This window comes from Chlamydotis macqueenii, chromosome 1 (genome assembly GCF_036417535.1).
Source record: "Chlamydotis macqueenii isolate bChlMac1 chromosome 1, bChlMac1.mat, whole genome shotgun sequence".
Classification (NCBI taxonomy): domain Eukaryota; kingdom Metazoa; phylum Chordata; class Aves; order Otidiformes; family Otididae; genus Chlamydotis; species Chlamydotis macqueenii.
Genome location: NC_141556.1, coordinates 60,973,262 through 60,990,892, shown reverse-complemented (window position 1 = coordinate 60,990,892; position 17,631 = coordinate 60,973,262). Strand labels below are relative to the sequence as shown.

General features: G+C 43.0%; 1 protein-coding gene across 1 annotated transcript in view; it reads right to left on the bottom strand.

Annotated features, from left to right (window-relative positions):
• The window catches only part of APPL2 (adaptor protein, phosphotyrosine interacting with PH domain and leucine zipper 2), a 39,198-nt gene extending 35,785 nt beyond the window's left edge, over nt 1-3,413 (bottom strand). Inside the window, exon 1 of the mRNA XM_086754108.1 lies at nt 3,244-3,413. Within this exon, the coding sequence (XP_086610234.1) occupies nt 3,244-3,297 (54 nt within the window). The 5' untranslated portion in view covers nt 3,298-3,413. The remainder of the gene's footprint in view (nt 1-3,243) is intronic.
• Nucleotides 3,414-17,631: the final 14,218 nt, after the last annotated feature.

Genomic DNA, 17,631 nt, shown 5'->3' with positions numbered 1-17,631 from the left:
TAAACGTTTTATCTTTAACAATGTATTAAAGCAAGCAAAATTAATGCCAACAAACTATCTCCTCTCTAGGCAGTGCTCATCTTCCCCATTTTGTCTTCTAACAGGACATGAAATGCACAGGGTATGAAGATGGTTAAAAAACAAATCTAGGGATAAACTGACACAATGTTTATCAAGACAAATCTCAAGCCAAAATCTAAAAATTAAAAAGAAATTGCCTGAAGTAGGCTACAAATCAAATGTTTCTGCATCCTAGAAAAGGTTTCCAAACACATGAATGTTAGTCCTGAATCTTACTGAACTTCTGCAGGTTCAGTTTTTCAGATGTCTAAATATGGGTTGAGGTAGAGCAGCTCTGGGAAATACTTTCGGAAAGTCTTGGCCTCAGTTATTAGCATATTGTTCAAAAATAATAAAAACAATAAATGATTCAAGCAGTTTGGTAGTTATTCTTGGAAACGTTTATATTTAAGAACATCATTTTAAATCATTGCAACAAAATACCAGCATGTGTGTATTTTCACTGTTGCTGTTTTAACAAATTCTGGAATAGCAGCTAATGCTGCTGAAATAAACCAGTAATCCAAATATTAAGCTAACATTTAGGAGGCCTCATTAATAGCACCATAATCTCAGCCACTAGAAACACAGGGAAAAAAAGTTCTACTTTCATGTATTTCCTTTGGATTTAGCATAACTGCTTACGTAAACTTCTCTCCTATTTTGTGGCCAAACACTTCAAAATTAAGACTTTTCTTACGGCCTTTTTCAGCCAGTGCTTGGAGACAAATCAAGACAAAAGTAATATATTGCTGGGGAGAGAGAAATCAAGTTTCAGAAAACTGATGAAGAAATAACTTTGGCCTAATTCTCTTTTGTCTCGCACATAATTTACGTACTTCATACAGTTTATACAAGCTGCGATTATATCCTCATTTTACCATCTCTCTGCATTGCTGTAAGTGACTGCACAGCGCAGAGGAGAATCAGGTCACTTTACCCAGAAGTAAATGATCACATAAGCTGTCCCACTGTAAGCTCTGTGGGACAGAGACTGCCTTTTTGCTTTGGTTTTGTAGCACCCAGCTCACAGAGGTGCCCTGTTGCACTGTGAATCTAAAGCTCTCCCCAAGAAAAAAAAGTAATAAAAATATAAAAGACCAAAAAAAAAAAAATCTGTTTCCTCGCATGAAAAAAATAGATTTTAGCAACAGTGGGCCATTGTAAAAAATTAAACAATGCCCCTCCCTCCCAAAGTTACAGAACTTGAACAAAAAGTAATGACCAAATCAAGTCAAAACATCCTGCAAATACTCAGGTTTATGCACAGCCTGGTATTTCCACTAATTACAAAGAAGATGTTAACAACCCTCATTTCAGGTCAGAAGAAAGATGAAGACTTCCAAATTCAATTCAGTGCATTGTTCAGCTGCTTTCAGTCAGTGTTACATTTTTAATCATTGAAGGCAGTGTTGACTGAAGAGGTACACGAGTTCACTTATCCTGTGTGTCAAGTTCTTCAGCTCCAGGACGCACTGGGGAGGTTAATACTAGAAACATTAATAATGGCTTATAATCAAGCTAGCACATTTTGGTAAACTGTAGAACACAGAACAGTTCAGGCTGACAAGGAACTCTGCAGGTCACCTTGTCCAAACATCTGCTCAAAGCAGGGTTGTCTGTGACATTACATCAGGTTACTCAATGCTTTTTCCAGCTGAGTTTTGAAAAGCTCCAAGGATGGAGATTCCACATACACTGTATCAAACAGATGATGAAAATCATTCTTGGATGATGGGATTTCATGGAATCACAAAAAACTAGGAAAAGAAGAGGTGATCAAGATAAGCCCCAAGACTCATTAAGTGCTGACAGATGCACATCCAATCTCGCCTTCAAAATGTCTCATAACAGACTCTGTAACACCTTTCAGCAATCTGCTCCGCAGCTTACCTATTCGCTCCTCCTCCTCATCCATCAGCAGATGAGTTAGGATTACACCACAGGGCTGCTTGGAAGCAGGACTCATGCGGATCCACCCTGCTCCCTTTTTTTCCTTCCCTGCTTCACCAATCATTTCTGTATCTGTCCGCACTGCGCTTTGTCCTCAAGTGCGCCTTCCCCATCCCTCTGTGAAATTTCCACTCTTTCCCCTTCCTTCTCTCTTCCACCCAAACTTCTTTCCTTCCATCCTGCTTTCCCAGCTCTCAAGGCCTCACACCTCTCTCCTTCCCAAAACCATCACGACACGGCACGTTCTTCACTGTGGGCTTTCCACCACCATCTTCAGGTGTCACTTCTGCAGCTGTGTCACCTCACAGCTCCAAGCGCTAGGGCACAGAGTGCAGCACCGGGGTCAGGGGAGAAAATGTACCTCCCCTGCCTGCAGATGGGAAGGGAAGGGCAGCAACCGCCTGTCCTTGCTTCTCGGACTCCTGCAGAAGGAGGTAATCTTTGGTGGGATCCACCTCACCTCACCTCACCTACCCTCACGGGAAGCCCCTGTATCTGAACCAGCACCTGTGGGATCCCTCACCACGAGTGAGGAGAAGCAGGCCACACCAGGCTGACAGTGACATTCCTTCAGCCCACTTCTGTCACCAGGGCCAGGTGACTCAGAGCGCAGAAGCCTCCCTTTCCCTCAGGGATCTCGGAGGAAGCCAGGGCACTCAGCCATGCCCACCTACCCTTCCCCAACACACCCCACCTGTTTAGGGCAACACTTACAGCACACCCAGGCGGGACAGCGTGAGGAAACAGCAAAAATGAGGGGCTTCCCTAAGGTTGCTGAGGAGAAAGGGCGCCATGCCCCGGCCTCCCCTCACACCCTGCCCCTCCGTGCTGAGGTGCGGTCCCGGGAGACCCCAAGAGCAGACACGGCCCGGTTTTCCGTGACGGATGCCCAGCAGGAGGCCAAAACCTTTCCCCGTTTACCTGTTTCACAGCATCCCTCCTCCCCGACGGCTCCCGACAGGCGAAGTCACCCTGACCCACTTCTCCGCCCGGCTGCCCCGCCGCCCTGCCCTCCCGCACCGCCCGCTGACAGACCCTCTCCCCGCCGCGGGACGGTCGCTCCCCGGCCCTCCCGAGGTGTCACCCCCCCTCCGCCCCGGCCGGACCCTGCGGGCCGCTCGCCGGCACCGCCAGCTCCGGTGCCTGACACCGGCGGGCGGGCTTTCCCCGGCCAGCGGCTGCGCCCTCCCCCAGTCCCCCCGGGCTTGGCCCTCGGCAGCGGGCCGCTACCTGCGGGCTGTCCTGCAAAGCCTCTTCCAGGAGGAGTTTGTCGACGGCGGGCATATTGGCGCTGCGGGGAGCTGGGTGCGCGGCGGCGGCGGAGGCCGGCTGTCACGCCCCGGCGGCGGGGCTTGGCGGCGTCCCTCCCCGTGGGCAGCGGGGCACGGCGGCTGCCTGGCTCCGCTGGCGGGGTTGGCGGGGGCGGCAGCCCGGCGGCCGCTCACTCCTCCCAGTTCCCGTCGGGCGGAGGAAGCGAGTCACGGGGAAGGCCGGCGGCAGGAGGGAGCGCGGCCGGCGGGGGGGGCTTCCTGCCGCCATTAACTCCTCAGGCCTGGCCGAGGGCAAGGCCCCGGATGGAGGGCGCCTGTTCACCATCTCCCCAGCTGCGGGCAGCAGGGGCTGGAATGGCTTCCCGCAGGGGAAGCAAGATGGGCAGTGCAGTGGGGGCTATGGGATCCCCACCCGCCCTCAGCTGAGGGAGGTCTCCCTGGCTGTGAGGGGAAGATCGCGTCCTCCAGCCTATGCCTGTGGGCTCTCCCACAGGGCTGGGGGCTGCTGGCAGGGTCAGCCGGCTCGCCAGAACCCTGAGCAGCTCGGGGAAGCACCCCAGGGCCTCTGCCACTCTCAAGGACCAGTGTGGCTGCTGGCTAAGATAGGCCTGCTTACAGGCGGCAGTCATTTGTGGCATCTGCACTGGTTCTTGCTTACGGACAACTCTGTGAGCGAAGCTGTGGGGCCACAGAGTGCTCCAGGCAGGTCAATCCCCACTCAGCCATATCTCTACACTTGGGTGAGTTAGAGGGGATGCATTTTAAGTTACTGGTCCTTCATACACAGAGCCATGTTTTTATTATCGTCTTGCTGCTGACTTAATTCCGTGCGATAATGTCAGCCTTTGGACATTAATTCAGATGTTTAGTTTAACAAAGCTTTCAAAGTAAGCAGAAGTAGTTGAACGAAGTTTTCAAAGTAAGCAGAATCTTGCTTGATCCATGAGTATTTCATTATGTTCACATTTCTGAAGGGTGCCCAGTGCTTTTGGATGCCTCAGTTTCTCTAAAATTCCAGACTTACTGATCTGCAGATCAGTTGCTTTGTGCTTGTCAGCTGTAGCTTTTGTTGTTCAAGTGTAGCTTGAGGCAAAAACAGAGATACGAAGAGCCAGAATCCCATTTAAGAAAAAAAAAAAAAAACAAACATTTATGAAGAGTTTTGGAAGAATCCTGGCAATTAAACTGAATATGCAAACAAAAATACTGGCTGTAAAGTGGTAAGATGTCATCGTCTTAGAAGAAATTTCAGAGCCTTCAGATAACTCATGTTGCTGCCCTCTTTTCAAAGAAGAAAAATAATTTTTAAAAATTGCAGCTTAAGTTGTAAAAGAACTCCATTAGGATTGGGCTGCTTTGCCATTATGGTGCCTGCTCTTTGGCTCTAAATCCCAGTAGATTTTTCCACTTCTGTCATTCCTAAACAATAGTGAACGTGTTATATGGCAAGAAAGGTGATTGCTAATACAAAAATTTTTTTTTGCTCATTAAAAGAGTGTACACAAGCAGGTGACCCTAGGGAGGTTTTGTAGATCGGCTGGATGATTGTTTGCTTTAATTATGTATGAGAAATGATCATTGAACCATGTAATTTTGGCTAAGATATTTCTGTGGGTCTGACATTGATTAGTATTGCTTCTGAAGCTCGTGAGAGGACCTTTAACCCAATGTTCCAAGCCTGCCTTGGTATGACTCTGCTCTGCAGGTCCTGAAGCTGGACTCCGTGTTCCAGGCCCTTGAGTAAGAACAGAGTTCTCACATTCAGACCACTTTTCCTGCCTGAATAAAGACACTGAGCCGTAATAAAAATTACTGGCGAATACCAAAAATACCAAGTATGACAGTATATATTTAGATAATGAGAAAACAAAAATAGATATGGCTTTATCATAATAATGTTGTTTCAGAGAATTTTAGAATGGTGGAAAGAGGTTGGAGATTTTTTTTTTGCCTACAGGATATGAAGTAAGGCACTAGTTAGGCATTAGACTAAAGAATCCATGACCACTTCTGAGCCAATTTTGTCAGTCTGTGTTAAAGTCTTATTTTTCTTTTTTTTTTCAGAGATTTTGAAAACATTATTTGAAATTCACTGAGGAAGGGAAGACCATGCTTTATCAGATTTTCTGTATCTGCTAAAAGTAGCTTCAGGGCATTTTTGAATATTTCCCAAATACTTCTATTACAACTCTGCCCTTTTCTTTCCCCCTCTAGTCTTGAAGTAGTTCAGCAGTGGCTCTTCCCCATTGGGTTCAAGTATTTCCTGCACCAAGAAAACATTGGCGTGGTTTGTGGTTTTATTTCACATTGTCTTCTCTCCCAAGAACTAGAACCTTTAAGGTCTTATCTTGTGCCTCTTGATGGCTTTGTTTAGTCTAAGGTTCAAGTGTGGAAGCCTGTTGTCATTCCAGACTTGAGGATACGTTCAAGGCCAGGTTGGGCGGGGCTCTGAGCAACCTGCTCCGGTTGGAGATGTCCCTGCTCTGTGCAGGGGGGTTGGACTAGATGACCTTTAAAGGTCCCTTCCAACCCAAACGATTCTATGATTTTATGATAGCTATTTCCAGAACAAGTTCTACTAGTTTTATTTAGCTAAAACAAAAAGCACTTCAGTAACTACTGAAGGGTGATGCTTTTACTATCTGTTATTCTTTTTTGCATCATTCCTTACACAGCTATAAAGTTGGTGGATTGCTTATTTATAGTGATCAAAATATTTTTATTGAAATTTCCCAATACAGTCCAGTTGTTTTTTAATTAAAAAAAAATCTTGCCTACTAATAATTGAAATCACTTTTTCCTTGGATTATGGATAATTGCAATTAATTTCCCAGTCATGTAGTTTTGTTAGATTTCAAAAATTCTTCTTTAATCTTGGTAACTCCAAATAATGTTTCTAAAATAATGAAAATATCCCATAGTACTACCACCAAACATTTCAACGATTTCTTTATACAACAGTAGTGGTATTATAAAAAAAAAAATAAGTACCTTTGTGTATAGGCAGACCTTTGGGTAGGGGGTTCCTAAGCCTTTGATACGAGAAGATGCCATCTCTGGGTTTCACGGGTTTCCGTGCAGGGCACCAGTGCTGCCGTGCTGGGCTACCAGGCCGAGGCAGCATGCTGGAAGCAGCCTGGCCAGCTCAGCTCCAGATGGCGTGCATCTGGGGCACTCTGCGGTACCTATACTGCTTTTGGTACCCAAGCCAGCTTCTGCAGAGCTGTCTCAGTAGCTTTACAATGCACAGTATTTTATCCCTCTCTGGAAGAGAAGTGGCTTGGCATTTGTATTGTTGTGTGGTCCAGGAGCTGCTCACTGCACTGGGCAGTGCTAGGAGGGGACTAACAACACTTCAGCTCCTGTCTTCTAAATGCAGGTATTGTGTGCAAGACTTGGTTACTAAAAAAAGTCTTGCTAGTGAAAAGCACTCTCGTAGCTATTATTTAAAGTCAAATTTAATGGGAACATTGTACATATGGGAAGAGAATAGAGAAACAGCAGACACAGTACCTAGAATCAATCACCTGAATGTTCAGAAAACCTGTCACAGCAGTATGAACTGAGCTGGAGAAGACTTCCAGTAAGCAGTCCAATTAATTTTTATGTCCTTATTCTGTAACCTACAGATGACTTGATTATGTTAAAATAATTGCCTCTTAGAATGTGAAAACTTAAGGTAAAAACCCTGGAATGGCCGAAATGAAATTGATATATACTATTTGTAAAACTAACAAGAATTAATAGTATGAAATAAAACCAATAAATAATTGACTATCGAGTATGAAGTAATTCATTATGTGAACTAATTGTACTGTTTCTAAGAAAAGATGGTGCTTCCATCTAGCAAAAGCCTGAATGTAGCCCGAAAATCTCATAGTTGAGAGAATGAACAATTTTAAAGAAAGGAAGAAGAAAGTTTGGACTGACCTGTAAGCTCAAGATTTGTCTGCTTTATGAATCTTTTTGCAAAGGGATGTAAAATCTTTTAGTACTACTGCAGTTTTGCAGAAATCAGGGCATCTTCAAACCTGAATTCGGGGTTTTACGTGTGATAGTCTTGTTCCTGTTTGAGGCTGGTTGGGAATACCCCTTGGTAACCAGCCAGTCAAGTACGGCCCTCCCCAGACTGCCTTTGCTCCTGTGACAGAAGGGACCACAGCGTGAGATGGCAGCTGGGGCCTGTGCCTTCTGCGGGATTGTCTCAGTGCCACGCTTCCAGGTTTGCCTTCTCCGGGAGGGCTTATTTGCCCAAGTGCTTTATCACCCGAGTGCCGCATGGCAGCTCTGGGCTGGAAGCAGGAGCGCTGAACCTGTATGGTGCTGTGTGTGAGTTAATAAGCCCTGACAGCTTTAATTGGCCTGTTTGGAAATAAGGCAGCTGTTGTGCATCCTTAGCGTAACTTATTTCCAAATTTGATAATCCACCCAGAATTAATGGAGAGCTGACTATAATTATTTTTTCTGGTTAGACTAGTTACAGAGTAAGTCATATTGCATTGTGTTTTCTTTCTCAGATGTTCCCTTGTAACTTTAAAGAACATATTGCATTATACTTCCTTTTTGGCTTCATACCTTATGCTTGACCAAAAATTTCTGAGCAGTAGTGTACTAGTCACATGTTTGCCAAGTCAGCTGAGTCTATTTATGCATTTAACACAGTCTAATATTCTTACTCTTCTTCGTGCTCAGTAACAAAGAAATCTTTAAACTACAAATGGCTTTTACAGCTGTAATAGTTTACTCTCAGTTGGGCAGCTGTCCTGCATAAATATAGAGGGTATATTAAACGATAGTAGTGATAAATAAATTCAAATGAATTCTTTACAAGTGAAAGATTTGAAAAATAAGCTCACTACTGTCATTACCTGAAGCATCCCAAACCAATTGTTTAACAGTATCTGAATAAATTACTGGTTGAATTAATAATAGGGCGTCTAATGTAAAGGAGAACTCTTGGACACATAGAGAAGGAGTATCTTGTGATTTTGTGTGTGACCCACAAGATAATACCAGGCTGAAATAAAATTCCATTGAAATTATTAATTGCTATGTAACCAAGATCTCATGCTCTTTGTTTTTAACATAAAACACATGGCTTTGTTTATTTCCATTAAACACATTAGCAATATGCCAGAAGGGATACATACAGATGTACTGGCTAGGGGGATGGATTGAATTAAAATCCCTTTGAAGGTGAGGGGTGTAACTGCCATCTTTAGTTTCATGTAGTTCAAGGACAATTATGTTCCCTCATGTAACCAAGTACAGCAGCAGCCTCCGTCTAGATCCAGAATAAGAATACAGTTTCAGAAGCCGGGGTCTCTGATGACAATACCGGCTAGAGGTATTGCCACCACCTCCCCCATGCCTGCCTCTGCCCTGCAGTGCGTGGCCTCCGGTGCTGCTGCCACAACTCTTCGTTTGGGAGCCTGCCTGATGAAGGGCATCTGATGGAAAAATTTGCCTTTGCTTGGTGAAGAACAGGAGCAAGCAGAGAATGAGTGGTTTGTCAGTAGGAGAAGTATTGAAATATTTTAAGCTGATATCATTACCTTTTGTCTACAGTTTTTGCAACGCTTGGGCCCATGGTAAGATACAGGCTCCTTTCTCCTTTCAGCTGTGCTTTTTGTGACTTATGTTGCTCCTTAACCTAGCGGACACTTCCCCTATTTCTGGTGATGGCCCAATGGAGTTTGGGGGTATCTGAGGTACAGTAAAAAATCTTACTGTGAAATACAAGTGACAGAAAGAATAATAAAAGTGCTTCGTCAAAGCAATGTGCACGTGGTATGATTTTGTAAATTAAAATAAGAAACATCTATTGCCATGAAATGCTAATCAGTAACCTGTTAGGTGTAAAGGTTAGCAAAGGTCAGAATACCACGCTGGAAATGCAGGTTGGATCTGCAAGTCAGACTGTCAATTCAGTGTCAGAGGGAACACTGACTCAGAGCCCCTCTTTTATCATATTTAAAAGACAAGGTTAATACAAATATCAGAAGCAAGCGCACTTAGTGTTGTCTTGTCACTGTGTCTAAAGCCAGCTTTTAGCCTAATTTTTTTATCATGAGATCACCTGAACCAACCAGGCCCCGCACTGTCTGTTTCCTTCTGAGCAACAGAATTGAAAAGTTCGTGTTGTCTTAACTCTGATCACTCCCTTTGATGAAGCTCTAGGCAGCGCCCAAACGGGCACTGATATCACAATCTGTTTCCTGGAGGGGAGGGACTTCTCCGGCAGGCTGCCAAGGCAGTGTCACGAACACGCCATACACAAGCAACTGCTGGTGGACCAGGAAAATACGCTGCTGCATTGCTGCCTGGGCAGAAGGTTTGGGGGCCGCCAGCCTAGCTCAGCAGGAACCATCTCGCCAACCTTTGTGTTCCTCCGCAGTGCTCAGATGCTTCCAGCTTTGTGAGATCAGACGATTCCAACTTTTCTTCCTGTGACGGCCACTTAGAAGTTCTTCTGCTGGAGACAGCCAAATACTGGAAACTCTTTCCTGTCATATGACTGGACCTACTGTTGCAAATGCAGGGCTTGCCAGAAAGCCAGAATTGTGCAGTGTGTCCACTGAGACGCTCCATCCAGCATCTCTGCTGGGGGCAGGATCGTCACCCTGGTATGCTGGTGGCTTGTTTTTGTTGGGGCCAGGCAGGAGTACAAGGGGAGCAGAATTGAATGATTATTGTGAAGGTTGCAAGCCACGTATTGTTCTGACCTTTCATAGCGTTGTAGCTCTTAGAGTGTCTTGTCAGAGATGCAGTGGTCTTACCACGCGGGTAAGGTCACGGACCCTAGGAAGGCTGGCAGCAGGGTCAGACTGCCGCTCTTAACAAAGCAGTTCTTCCAGTCCGCAAACCTCTCTTTTGTTTTCCCAGGACAAAGGCCACTATCAGCAAGGTGCAAGCGAGATGAGTTATCTCACCAGGCGGCGAGCAACTTGCTGAACTGCCCACCTCATGTGAGTGTTTGAGCACCTCGCATTAGCTTCTCTGGAGTTTGCCTTGCAGCAGAGAGCCTGCCCTGCCCTTTTGCTTCCTACCCTGAGAGTTGCAATGCAGGCACGTGGTTTGTAACGCCTGTAACAATGGGCACCTGACAACCTGGCTTCAGTCCTGCAAACATAGAGACTTGTGTTTAGCCTGTCAAATTCCTGAAAATTAATCAGGCATGTAAATGTTGGCTGGATCAGTAAATAGTTTTCCAGTTCTTTCAAATTCATTTATGGTAACACATTCCTTATCTTTGTTTTTCTTTCACTTTTTAAAAACAGAACATTTCGTTCAAGGGTCACATACAGTCATTATCTTTAAATACTTTGTAAACATAAGTGCTGACAAGATCCCGGGTCAGAAGCATCTGTCTTTGTGAAAAACACGAAGTGTGCAGACAACACGTACAGCAGACAGAGTCAATAGGACCTAATAATATACATCAGTTTTTCTTAGAGGGGACCAGTGGTTCCTAATTAGTTTTTCACCCTCTCAAATCAGACCTCGTATGAAATGGCAAGAAGAAAAAAGCCCCAAGCAGAACAGCAATGCATATCTGTGACTGGGAGAACATGAATAATAACACAATGGAAAAATGTTCTTGTCAGCATTTAAACTAAATCTATGACAAAGAAAAGTCTGCAGAGTTTTTCAGCCCTTGTCTGAACAGAACTGCTTGTCCATGCCGTACTTCAGAGGCCTTGTTACATTTGATTTACACTGTGTTGTAGCGTTGCCAAATGGAGCAATGTTCAGTACTTTCAAAGTAAGTAAATTGAGAAAGAGTGGCTTGGTTTCAAAGAAGCGCTCTAGTTATTGTTAGGTCCAAGTCCAGATCTCTTCTCATTTACGCTGTTGTACGTATGGGTCGGTGCTGCCGGCACACGTGGTTTCGCCGTGTCGCAGCCTTCCGGGGCAGGTTGGCTGCGAGGGGCTACTGGGGCTGTCATCTCCTTGTCAGCGCTTCCCTGAGCAACATGTGCTTCTTGATAGAAGATGAGAGAGATTTTGGTTTTGCTGGAAAAGGACTAATCCTTATCATTGTGGAGGAAAGAGCAAATGCCAGTCCTCGAAATCTGAATGTTCACTAACCAGAAATCAAAGTAGTAAATCTCCAGAGCTAAGTTCACAATTTTTACGCAATCTCATGCATTTTAAGAGCCTCAAGTCATGATTTTTGGACACATTTACAGTTGCAAATACTAGTAAACAAAATACAAGTGTTTTGGGAGTAATTCCAGGGATATATTGAGGAACAGCTGGTCTTGAGTTTTGGTGCTTTGCTTCCATTATGTTGTTAAACTTGGAATGAACAAAACTAGATAAAGTGTTTAATGCAGAGATTCACAAACTCCATCCGTTTCTGTGTCTCTCTGTACCCTTTGCCTCTACTTGTGGATCCAGAAGCTAATTCCATGTTAGAACAAGGGTGAATTGCTTCACCTTTATTAATTTTAAGTAAGAGAAAATTGTCACCTTTATATAGGTGCTAAAAGGATGTCTCCTATGAGAAAGTTATGTAACTACACATACTGCTAGTGCTTACTGTTTGTTTTATTTCATGTGTACTAATACTCTGCTCTTACAAATATTACAAATTATGTATACAAAAGCCCTCTCTAGGTGCTTAAAAATTATGAGTATTTTATCTGTCAAAAATCACACTCTGATTAAAATGCAGTGTTAAAAACACACTTTTGCTCTTTGTCAATCAATGCAAAATAATGTAATTAGCATACGTGGGTGTCTTTTTGAATAAGCTAACACACTGCTTCCATGTTGCTAATTGTATGAACAACTTCTGTTTACCTTATGCCTAATATGACAGAAGTTTCAATTAATCCAAATGATTAGCATCCTCATATATTAAATGCATATTTGGATAAAGAGGTGCTATTTTGGTGGACATAGATTTTTCCTCTTTTTTTAACCTGGCTGGTATTTGCTGAAGCAGCATTCTATTTTATCAATAAAATGGCACCTACAAGTTATTAAAGTCCCACTCAGAGTGAATTATACATAGCCTACCTAAATTTTCAGAAGATAAGGTGTTACATAATCAGAGGGGATAAATACACAGATTTTATAAAGATATTTTTCATCCTGAGGATTTATCTCCTGTTTCTACAATCTGCAGGTACTCTGCGTACAGAGACAAGGCAGTGACTGTGCTATTTGGCTTCATTACCAATATAAGGCAAAAGCAATTACTGTGTGTGGAAACCTGCAATGAAAAACTGCATCGACAATAGAGGAAGAATTTACATCTGAAAAAGCGCATGAAAATGAAAAGAAAATGAAGCAGGAATACCATCTTCCCATGATACTGAGCAAATAAGAGCCTTGTGTGCAGAAGAGTCTGTCTTGAAAGTGTGGGACTCCGTAAAGCAGAGCAGTCTGTTATGCAGAGGACCATCTCCTGAGAGGTGTGCCTTTGCTCGTGTATAATTTTAAGGCGAGGAGAGTTTTCTCTCAGGGATCTAGATCAGGCTGTGTTACGCTACTTGAGTCCTAGTTGAGGCTTATCAAGTGGTGCAAATGTGTGTTAAGTACACATCAGTGGGATTAAGCATATGCCTGAAGTGGGGCATGTGCTTTGTTTCAAAGGGATGCACTGCTGCACTGGCATCTCAGTGACACCTCAGGATAAAGATCCTTTCTCGAGCGTTTTGCCATTTTTTTTTGTATTTTCATTTTTGTGATCCCTTCTTTGTTTGTAAAAGCTGATTTAGCTGCATCTTGCAAATTAATTTATGTAGTGAGAGACAGGGGAAAGCGATTACTCTGTCTGCATAGCATATTAAAAGAAGAGAGTAAGATGCTTTTCTCCTCTGGAATGGAGCTTTGGGAGACTCTTTGTTTTCAGCAATAGTAAAACGAAGGTTGAGTGACCTCAGAGGTAGGAAGCACTGTTATGTATCTCTATTTTTCTAAGACCTCTCATAGAAGTATTTAACATAGGATATGTATCAACCTTTTGGGCACAAAAAGGATTCCAAATTGTTTCTGAATATACAATATAAGTATTTGTCCATTTGTTATTTTCAGGGGCACCTACCTTGGACTGTAGCAGCAAATGCACCAACCCTGAGCCAAGCATCTATTTCAAATGGAAGGAAGAGGAATTAAGAAAAATGTGCCCACAAGTTCAGAATTTTATTAATTAAAAGTCATCTGGAAAGGCAAAAACGTGAGGTAGTTACCTAACTGATTCTGAAGAAATAAGGCATGGAAGGTCAGAATTTGCATTCGGGTAAAGATCTCCAGGGACATTTTCTTGTTTTCCTCTGCTTTTCCTAGGGAGGACTCTGATGTCTCAAACATAACCATTTCTTGAAAGCTGCTAGTTCACTCTCCTAGGCCTGAACGTGCTGCAGATGTTGGAACTGTATTTCACTGCCACTGATATGAAGGCAGCTCTTTGAGAAGACTGATAAAATGTACCTTCCGAATCACCTCTGAGGTTGACACGGTGATCCTTACTCAGACAGGGATCCCATGAGCTCAGAGAACGCTTGGTTACACAGCCCCAGACTGAATCATCCTTACGGCTCTGAAAGAAAAATCTTGCAGGGAGTGGGTAATAGCTGAGCTCAGGAGCAAATTCTTCAAAAGCTCTGTGCAGGTCTGTGTACTGAAATCTAGTCGTTTTTAGGAACAAACATGGCACTGAGGTGAACATACTAGTGTTGAATTATGACTTATTTCTTCCCCATGAACTAACCTTGTAAAGTTTTATTCCTGAACTCTTATTTCTACCTTGTGAATCAGCTAAGAATCATATGCACAATAATCACATTCAGAAAGAATTATTGCAAAATTAATTACTACTCACTCTGTCAGAGATTTGGGGGGATTTTTTGTAAAGCTCACATATTTGCTAACCAAATACTCACATTTATTGGACATGTATTGGCCCTCCACTTAGTGATATGCTTGTCCTTCTCCATAGCTGACCAGTGGGTTCTTTGTTCGTTTGCCAGGTGCTTTAGGGGATGCCGCAGTTTCATGAATGTCACTGATGTTGTCCCAATCTATGTCTGATTTGACTCAATAATGAAAATTTTATTTGTGGCTTCCATGAAAGCAGGAACAGATAGATGAATGAAAATCTTCTTGCCTTAGGAAGAAAAAAAACCCTTGTTCTTGACAAATACTTTTTTTTTCCTTGAAAGTTAAGAGTTTAAATCTTGGGTTTTTTTTAAGCCAGCTTCGGCTGACCATTATAAAACAATACATTTTACTTGATTTTGTGTTTAAATAGAAGGAGTCGTCATTTTGATTTAAAAGAAATACTCATGTCAAGTTTTCCACTGTCACTGCAAGGAGAACGGCAAATCGCTTCTCCTTTTCTTTTAAGTTCTTGTAGTTTGATTTTGTTCTCCGCTGTGTTGCTGTGATAAATAACGTCGCATGGATTATTTCAGGCTAGCTGGTAGCTGGCCCACCTGTGGGCTGCTCACCTCAGCGGTGGGCTCAAGGTGAGGCAAGAACAGCTCAGGGGTCAGAGGACTGTGGGATTGGTGCTGAGAAGCTCCCACAGAGAGAGGTGGGCTCCCAAGCAGCCAGAAAAAGGAAGAGGGGGAGATCATATAGAAAGCTCTTTATCCACATTTTCTCATTGCTAAGAAAGAGTGCAAGGGAGGGGACATGGGATGGATTACAGTAAGTCTATGATGGGCAAAGCAGTTTGGCTGCTCCCTCCATGCAGGGTCCCTGTGCTGCTTCTCGTAAAACTTGCTATTACTAGCAGAATTTAGTTTGTAGAATGGGGTTTTTAAATACTCTCACAGAAAATGTATTAAAAGTATTTTAAGTACCAATTGATACAGCCGCCAGGAAATGACAGCTTACCATCACTGCTGCTAACTAAAGATGAGGATAGGGGTTATGGCGTATTGATTCTTTGCTGGTTATTCTGCTATGAAGAACAAAAATCATGAATGGCGTGAAGTGGGGGATTGATTCTTCAGTGTTTATCCTGGTATAAGTAAAAGACTGTCAACGGGTGAAGTGGGCAGGAGCCAGGCTCAAAGCAAGTGACAGGAGGTTCTTCAAATCACATGAGGCTGAGAAGGGGAACACGGGATGCTTTGGGTGTCGAGGGCTTACATAGGTTTAAGGGTGGGCAGGACAGGTTCATAGAAGAGAAATGTGTTAAGGGTTGCTAAATCTGTAGCAACCACATCTGTCTCAGAAAGACTATGATCTGCAAATGCTGGAAGATGGGAGAGTTTAGAGGGGACATATCGTTTGTTTCCTCTGTTTTTTTCAGCTGTTACGAGAGATAAGATTCTGAGCAAGGTGGATGTTTGCCTTGACCTGATACAACTTTTTTATGTTCTTCTTGGACACATCCTTTTTTTTTTTCTTTTTTCTTTTTTTTTTCTTTTTTTTTTTTTTTTTTAAAATAGTAATCCTATCCCACTGCTTCCTACTTTGGCTTCTCACCCATCTCACCCATCAGGTATTTCTTGTCTTCCTGACTGCCATTAAAGATGGAAATTCATTCTATGTCCACATGGTACCTTGCAGAGTTGGCATCAGACTGGTGTGATCATCAAGTGCTATCACCATATCAGCATTACTAAAAAATGCTACAGAAACATGGAGGATTGTAGGTTTTTTTTATCTTTTTGGTGGCCTATGGGTTTTGTTATAATTGTCATTTGGCTTCTGTTTCCCAAATCAAATTTGTTAACACTTTTTGTTAAGAATGCAATGAGTTTTCTGAAAATGCTCACAGCAATGCAAAGATCTCTGTATATAAAATTCTGAAGCATTTCCCACTGCCACATAGTGGGCACCTTTGATGGCTGTGGAATCATGATAGCTTTTACTAATAAGTTCTTCATCTGTTTTTCCCCCCCTCTTTATATCAATGAAAATAATTGACTGTCTTGTTACATTGGGCTTTGTTTACTGAGATGTAAAAGCAAACAGCCCCTGGTTGACCCAAGAGTGCTTTTGTTTGTGGTAGACTGGGGCTTGGACTAATGAATTTTTCAAGCAGAGTCATCCTGGCAGGTTTACTCGGAAATTGGGGTGTGACTGGCTGACCTTTGGGGGCTAAATGATCACAGCCACCATCTGTGCAGCACCATGATACTCAGACAAGTCATTGAAAACTACTAGCCCAGGTTGCTAGCTACAAAACAACAGTGCTGTAGCAAGACTGTAAAACTGTCCAGGGAGAAACAAAATACACAGTAGCTTGGAAACACTGGAATTTGAACTTGGAAACACTGGAATTGAGAATCCACCATGAACCATGAACAAGGTGGCTGTGTTGTTTAATTCTGACAATGGATTTGTAGTGCAACTTTTAAAGTGGGAAAGTTTTGGTTAAATTGAATTCCTGCTGTAAATTTGATTAGGAAAAAAATAATCTCAGGATGCTAACTACTGATAAAGAACTGGCTCTTTTTTTTTTTTTTTTTCAGGACACTTGTGGTTTTGAGAACATTCATATCTGAAAGACATTATTCAAAAGAAAATACCCAGAAGATGGTAATTAGCACTATATTTTTTTCTATACTTTCATGAGCCTTTGGAAGCAAGTGTTTTGTTAGAAAAACTCATGGGTGAATAAGGTTTCTATATGGATGCCTAGATAAAAAAGATTTTGGGGAAGTATACATTCTTGTACAAATAAGGACTGTTTCCTTATACCCAGAAGTGACTATGAGGTTTAAAAATCCTTCTCCATAGACCTGTCTACCAGCTTGACAGAGAGAGTGTTTGGATTTCAAACACTCCGACTAGCAAAAATGTCAAAAAAGGGAAAATCACTGGAATTTCATATTTGGATAATCCCATTTATTAACCGCTTTTCTCAGCAGGGTAAATTTTAGGTTGATTTAGGGAAAGAATAACAAAGTCCTTTCTCGCTACACCTCCTGGAGTACTGACAGAAGCTCACATCTGTACATAAAATCATAGAATCTTTAGAGTTGGAAAAGACCTCCAAGATCATCAAGTCCAACCATCAACCTAACACCCCCATGTCTACTAAACCATGTCCTTGAGTGGCACATCTACGTGTTTTTTGAACACCTCCAGGGATGGTGACTCCACCACTTCCTTGGGCAGCCTGTTCCAGTGACCTGACCACTCTTTCAGTAAAGAAATGTTTTCTAATATCCAACCTAAACCTCCCCTGCTGCAACTTGAGGCCATTTCCTCTCGTCCTATCACTCGTTACTTGGGAGAAGAGACCAACACCTGCCTCCCTACATCTCTGAATCTTCCTCATAGGAGATGGAGTACGCAGGGTACGCGACAGCAGACACTGAAAGCTCGTTGATGCAGGGAACGTACTGCTCTGAGGACTCCATTCCTCTAATGT